Source organism: Poecilia latipinna, unplaced genomic scaffold, assembly GCF_001443285.1.
Source record: "Poecilia latipinna isolate Pla-1442-1.1 unplaced genomic scaffold, P_latipinna-1.0 Scaffold1950, whole genome shotgun sequence".
NCBI lineage: Eukaryota > Metazoa > Chordata > Actinopteri > Cyprinodontiformes > Poeciliidae > Poecilia > Poecilia latipinna.
In genome coordinates, this window is record NW_015114566.1 from 92,025 (window position 1) to 99,275 (window position 7,251).

At 40.7% G+C, this 7,251-nt stretch overlaps 1 protein-coding gene across 2 annotated transcripts in view; it reads right to left on the reverse strand.

The window, feature by feature from the left end:
- Positions 1 to 3,201: 3,201 nt before the first annotated feature.
- The window catches only part of LOC106935330 (dematin), a 26,966-nt gene continuing 22,916 nt past the window's right edge, over positions 3,202 to 7,251 (reverse strand). For both annotated transcript variants that reach the window (XM_015015760.1, XM_015015761.1), the window contains 7 exons: positions 6,995 to 7,100; positions 6,833 to 6,891; positions 6,717 to 6,759; positions 6,108 to 6,115; positions 5,903 to 5,959; positions 5,747 to 5,827; positions 3,202 to 4,802 (listed from right to left, as the gene is read on the reverse strand). In XM_015015760.1, the coding sequence (XP_014871246.1) occupies positions 4,689 to 4,802; positions 5,747 to 5,827; positions 5,903 to 5,959; positions 6,108 to 6,115; positions 6,717 to 6,759; positions 6,833 to 6,891; positions 6,995 to 7,100 (468 nt within the window). In that variant the 3' untranslated portion in view covers positions 3,202 to 4,688. The remainder of the gene's footprint in view (positions 4,803 to 5,746; positions 5,828 to 5,902; positions 5,960 to 6,107; positions 6,116 to 6,716; positions 6,760 to 6,832; positions 6,892 to 6,994; positions 7,101 to 7,251) is intronic.

Genomic DNA, 7,251 nt, shown 5'->3' on the forward strand with positions numbered 1-7,251 from the left:
GTGCCAGGTGCCCAGGGGCCAGATGCCCAGGGGGCCAGGGGCCCGGGGTGCCAGGACAAACAAATTTAATCACCATATAATCATATAATAGTTAGACAGGAGCTAACTATTTATTTGGAAGTAAAGAAAGAGCATTGGAGCATCATGTTATTATTAGTGATTTACCAAAGTTTATTTTAAAATAATTGAAATCACTGATGAACTGAAGATCAACAGTGACAATTTTATCTCCATATATATTTTATATAAATACACAAATATACTTTCTATGGTAAGGTAGGATAAAAACTTCAGCCATGATCACTTTTAAGTAAAAAATAATAATAATAATAATAAAAAACTAAACCACCTGCAGTCATGGACTGGATGAACGAACTCAGTGTGTTTTTGGGGCCTTTTTCGCCCTGGGCCCCAGAATCACTAGATCTGCCCCTGGGAACCATTATGTGGAACAACGACTTTAGAAATGTGACAGGAAATGGCCAAAATACAGAACATAGAAAGGAAAATCGATAAATTTAGTTGAAAAACTACAGAATCTCTGAGCAACAACAACAACAAAAACTGGAATATCTTTTAAGTTTTGTTTTTCACTTAACGAGTTTTCTAAGAGAAGAAACCATCGAATAACCAGATAATTCATTTATGTAGGACTAATATGATGTTTTAATTAACAGCAAAAAAACTAAAAATGCCCTTTAAACTTTGTGTTAGTTTATAAGATTCTTCCAGGACCAGAACCGACGACCCGGTTCTGGATCTTCATAAACATTGAAGCAGCTGGTTGGAGCTTTTTCTCAGGTTCTGTGATGAGTTCAGGTGTTGCAGGAAAACCAGAACAGAAACTCAAACCATTTATCGAATCTTTTCTGAACATTTTCATGATACAAAGTTTGCAGAAAACTTGTTTTTATGAAGTGTTTAACATAAATGAGTAAAAGCAGCTCAGCGTCCAGGAGGATCGTCGTCTGGTTGCCATGGAAACCCGCTTCCGGGATGGAAACAGTTTGGGTCACAGTGGCTTCGCCGCTGCAGTGACCGCTGATGGCCACAGGGGGCGCCAGACTCCAGACTTTAATGTAAAAGCAGCAGCTGCTGTTTTGTTTTCATTTCTCAGGCAGAATCGCTGATCTGATCACAGCAGGAGCTCAGATACAATCTTCTGTCTCTGTTCTTTCATAAATATTGTAACTATTTCATCATGTACTGATCAGCACAATGTAATAACTGATGATTTCTATTTACCAGGAAGAAATCCTTTCATCTTTTATATTTACTGTTCTTTATACTCAGGAGAAAGTTTCTGTTTGAGCAAACACTGATCTGTAAAGATTAAAATCTGATTCATCTGTGGAGTTTTTATTTGGTTTGTAAAGTTACACAATCAAACATTAACAGAAATTATTTGAGTTATTTAGTCTGTCATAAAGATGAAGCAAAAGAAGAAGAGAAGCAACGAAAAAGCAGTAAGGATCAAAAACAAGAGTTTATATTAATAAAGATGTTCAGAGGACGCAGCTTTTATTTTGGTAGTCCACTTCTGGTTACCAGTAAGTGAATTTATGTGGGGATAAATATTTCCTCCTCCTCCAGAGAAACTTGGAGTCGACGGCCTGAAAGCTGCTAGAAATCTTTTTATTGTAACTCCGGCTCTTCACTCACATCATTTCTGAAAACAGCAAACAGAACATCATCGGTTCATCTGGAGAAACGGCATCACCCCAAACACCGACCCACCCAGGAGGGGCGAGAGGCATGAAGGAGGTTGATGAAAAAAACAACAATTTAAACAATAAATGAAATTTAATTATCTGCTTCATTCTTCAGCTTTTAGACAGAAATAAAATGTTTCTAAAGTTTAACTATGGATCACTGCAGAAGTTTTTAAAGCAAATATTTTCCAAAATAAGATTAAATTGTTTTTCTGGAAGCTGAAGGATGTTGGAGAAAAACCTGGTTTTATTTTATTTCACCAGAACAGAAATAAATCAGTTTTTAATCAATAAAAGGAGATGAGCTGAAAGCGTCTGAGTCGTCCTGCAAAGAATAAAAAATGGATTCAAAACAGCAGAAAATGTAGAAAAAGCGAAACATGAACAATCTTTGTGTCGTCATGGAGTCGGTCACGGCAAGCAGCCAATCAGAGCACAGCAGGACCCGCTCAGGAAAACAACACCAAGAACCAGAACCTGAAGAAAAATCCTCCACGTAACGTGGCCGATGCTTCTTCACATCTTCAGCCAAATGATTTTATTGTTTCTGTTTGTCCACAGGCACAGGAAGCAGCGAAGGAGTGATGCGGTGAACTTTGACCTTTTAATGATGCAGTGAGAGCGAGTCGACTGACGCAGGTCCGAGTCCCTAAGCCCGGATTTAAAGGACCCAAATCACCATGAATAATCACTAATGATCATTAATAATCATTAATAACCTCCTGCAGCCTCAGACAGCAGCTTTAAAACACCGAAGCTCCTAACGTCCTACACAAAGTCTGATAAAAGCTAAAAATGCAGTAAAATAAGAATAAATATACAGTTGGATTTATTATCCACTGCTTAGTTTGTAAAAATGCAAAAATATACAACAATATTAAATATCAAATCAATCCTCAAACATGATTTATAACATAACAAAAAGCTTATATGTTTAAAACGTTTCTTCTGGTTCCGTTTGAGTGCAGCCTGTGTCAGAGCGCCCTCTGCTGGCTTCCACAGGAAGCTGCTTCTAAAAGTTTCTGGTAATTTTAACTGAAATTTAATGTTTTGACGAAAATACATTTTTAATTCCATTTTAAATAAGGATGGTAGTTCATTTATTGTGTTTTATCCTTTACTTCATTTTATTTTCTGCTTCGTGTTTCCTCTGCATCCCATCAACCAGCAGCTGTTAAACGGTCCGGATCGTCAGACGGAGCGAAAATTAAATCATTTAGTGGAAATTAAAACAGCAGCTGCAGTCATCTGAGAGCATTAATATGAAATAATTATTCCTCTGGTTCTCATACCTGCTGGATTAAATCTGAAACGGGTTTCCTTAAATCCGGTTCGGACTCGGAGCCTGACTCGTTAGGTGCAGTTAACCTGTCGGCCAGGTGTGGCGCTGCGGAGCGTTAAGAACTGACGTTACGGAGAAGAATGAGCTGAACGCTGAGGGGTTTACATCCGGCTGAAGTTTCCTCCAAACTTCCTCTGAATCATTTTCACATTTTTAGATGAATTCATAACAAACATGCCACTTTCTGAAAAATAGCTGCACATCGTTTGGTCACGAAGCAACGAGAGCCGAACTGGACGTTTCCCACCGCTGGGCCATGTCTCAGTGTGTGTGTGTGTGTGTGTGTGTGTGTGTGGCAGTGGTTTCTGCTGAAGAACGAATAAAGAAAAACGAGGAGGTTGGATCACGGCTCAGACTGGAGCTGAACTGGAACCAGTACGGTGAGCTGGGTTTACTGGGACCAGGAAATAATCATTTATTAATCAATTAATCATTAACGGAATATTAACTACAGGCAAAAAGGGTAAATTAGCCAAAACTGTTCAAAAATATGTAAATGTAGTATTTTAGATAAAAAATAAATCTGTTTTTCCCAGAACTCCTGCAGAGGCAGTTTCAGCTTCACGTTCTGTAAAAACATGTTGGATAATAATAAAATGTCCTCAACAGTCAGATTATTAATCAGTCAATCCAATAAATAATCCCCAGATCAGATCTACACTGCATGGAAAGTTTTTCTCATCTTGATGTTTTAAGTAGTTTTTAATCTGCAGATTAACAAATAATCTGTTCACTGTAGAAATACATTAGTTTAGCATTTTAGGCAACACAACGTTAATTTTCTTATTTAAAAAGGAAAAGAAGTCTTTAGTTATATTTTATGTTTTTCCAACATTGTGTAAAAATGCTTATGCAATAAAATGAAAAAATCTCCAGAATATACCAAATATTTATCAGATTAATCGATTAAAAGTCAAAATAGTTGATTAATCTTTGCAATAACAGATTAATCATCAGACGAATTGACTATTTGTCAGAATAATTGATTAATGTTCAACATAATCAATTAGCAGAATGTTAGTTATTGGAATATGAAATTATTTGTCCAAATAATTGATTATTCATCAAAAATGATAGATTAATCGTTTGAAATAACCAATTAATCATCAGAATAGTTGGTTATTTATCAAAACAATCAAGCAATCTTTGAAAATAATCGATAGTTCATGTGGATTACCGATCATTATTTTAGCTGTTAACTTGTTTTGGTCTGGATTTTGGCTCCAGTCTGTGCGATCAGCTTCAATCCTCGTTTTTCTTCTTCGCTGCTGGGAAAGAAACGCCGTCATTGTGACATCATCGCTGGCTTAGCCAATAGGAGGCCATCAGGGACCTGACTCGGGGTCAGAGGAATGTTGAGACTTTCTGCTGTTTGTGGCGGATTCCAGGATTCAGAACCAGAACCCAGCAGCTGGGTCTCCCCCGTTAGCCGGACAGTTTGTGCGCTAGCTAGTTTAGTGAAGCTGGTGTTCTGCGGCTGGAGGAACCGGTGACGCTAAAGTGACGCAGCAGAACCCGACAGCCCGCCCCAAGCCGTCCACGAACCCAGGAGTCCGGCGGTCCGGAGGTCGCGGCCGCAGTCCGTCCGGCTTCCCGCCGGGCCGTCCGGGAGAAAGCAGGGGGTTCTGGGAAGGTCAGAAGAGACAGACTTTCTTCTTCATCTCGTTCCTCTTCCAGAGGGAGAGGCGGTCGAAGTCCTCGATGGACATCCTGAAGACGCTGAGGAACTCCTCCGGGGACAGATGTCTCTGCAGGAAGACAGAAGCAGCTGAAACAGGCTCACATGTCGCCCCCTGCTGGCCCGGAGGAGGCAACGACTCGACGCTCTGCTGGGTTTCCGTAGAAACGTTTTATTCACCCATCAGTGCAAACCAAGCAAACATTCCAGACGGACAGAGATATTAATATTTAAAATAACTAGTAACCAGTTAGATAAGAAAACAAACAAAAAATAATTAAATGGAGACATTTAGCACAGAGGAAAAAAGCACAGAACGGGCTGCACAGTGGTGCAGTTGGTAGAGCTGTTTCTGTGCAGCAAAAAGGTTCTGGGTTCGATTCCCGGCCCGGGTCTCTCTGCATGGAGTCTCCATGTTCTCCCTGTGCATGGTGGGTTTTCTCTGGGTGCTCTGGCTTCCTCCCACAGTCCAAAACCATGTCAGGTTAATTGGTTTCTCTAAATTCTCCCTGTGTGTGTGTGTGTGTTGCCCTGTGACAGACAGGTGACCCGTCCAGGTGACCCGTCCAGGTGACCCGTCCAGGTGACCCGTCTCAGCAGCTCCTCCTGACCCACTGAGGGACAAGGTGTTAGAAAATGGATGGATGGAAAAACCAAATGCTGTCATGAAGTTGTTTGCATTATTATTTTCCTTTTCTCTGATATTCATTGTTTTGATTAATGTAAGGTCACGGATATTTTGGGTGGAAATGGAAAAAGATGAAGAAAATAATATAAAAAATCTGTAAAAAATGAAAATATAAACCAGAACAAAGAATGAATAAGAAAATAAGAATAACCACAAAACAGGGGTTGTGATCTAATTAGAAACTTTTTAAACTAATTTAAAGAATAAAGTGAATTTAATTTTGAATTTTTCAGCAGGTTCTGATCGAAACATTAGAAATAAATGATTATGATCAGAAAACCTGAAATGTTTCCTGACTCCAGGAACCGTTTCGGTGTAGAAGTTACCTCCAGGCGGGTCCGGTCCACCCCGGGGGGCAGCTTGCTGCGCCCTCTGTGGGTCACCACCAGCATCTCATACGGGTAAATCTACAACAGCAGATGAAACCAGTACAACCAGTGAGACTCCAGTCAGCCGGTTTGAACTGGTTTCTGCCTCCTCACCTTGTGCTCCAGCATGCTGGGCAGGGAGTTCCCCCGGTCCATCCTGGAGTCTCCGTTCTGACCCAAAACACAAACAGTCACTGGTTACAGTTCACACAGACCTCAGATTAAACTGGTTTTTAAAACTGGTTCCCAGATTTTAACTGGTTCCCAGTGAAACCGTGTTTTTGTCGTCATCATGGATGTCGGGTAAATTCAGACGAACCTGCAGACCTGCAGACAGACAGAAACGCATCACTGCAGGTTTCACAGCAGGATGGAAATATTTACAGATAAAACTCATAAATATTCCAATCAAACATATTTTCTACATTTCAGAATGAAGAACATGAAGAGGAGATATTTATATGTCAGTAAAATTAAAGCCAAAAATGAACAATTTGGACAAAATGGGTTCATTTTCCACAATCACTTTCACCATTTTATTCATTCATTTATAAAAACCAGCTAGCTAGCAAGCTAAATATTGTTTGCTAACTAAATATCTATAATAGTTACTCGCTAGTTGCTTGCTAACTAGGTTGCAAGCTAAATATTTATATTGTCTTTTAAATATTTAATGAATAAGCTAAATATTTAGCTTGTTAAATATTTAGTTAGCATGCTAAATAGTTAGCCTCAAGCTAAATATTTTGTTTGTAAACTAGATATTTATCCTGTAAATTGAATGTTTAGTTTGAATCTGAAATAACTGAATGAATAATGTGGTGAAATCTGACAGAAAATGAATTTTCTGTTTCTACTAATAATCCAGATTTCTGCTGCCAACTTTCGGTTGAGTCACTTTGGACCAGAAACGGTTTGCAGGATTTACCTGCCGGGTTTTTCTCTGCAGAGCCGAACTCAGCAGACTGCAGCTGAAACACAGAACCACACCGGTCACCATGTGACCCGATCGGGTCGAACAGCAGCAGGAATAGAACCACGTACCCGGGACAGGCCGCTCCTGGAGGATGCTGGGAAATACACCGACCTGGAGGCGCCGGAGCCTGGAACAGAGAGGAGAGCGAGGTTGGTCCAGATGGACGGGTTCTGGAAAAACCGGACCAGTCGGGTCCATCAGAACCAGTGGGGTCCAGGCTCAGTCCATACCGGTGTTCCGGTTCCGGTCCGGCAGTGAACGGGTTTTCCTCCTCAGCGGACCCGCAGACTTCCCCAGTTCTTCCTTCAGGATGATTTTCCCGAGGTTGGACTGGATCTGACCCAACAAAACAGAACTTCAGTCAGGAGCGCGACTCAGACGCTGCAACGAGGGAAGGTGGAGGTGACGAGGTGACGAGGTGAGGAGGTGAGGAGGTGAGGAGGTTAGGAGGTGAGGAGGTGAGGAGGTTAGGAGGTGAGGAGGTGAG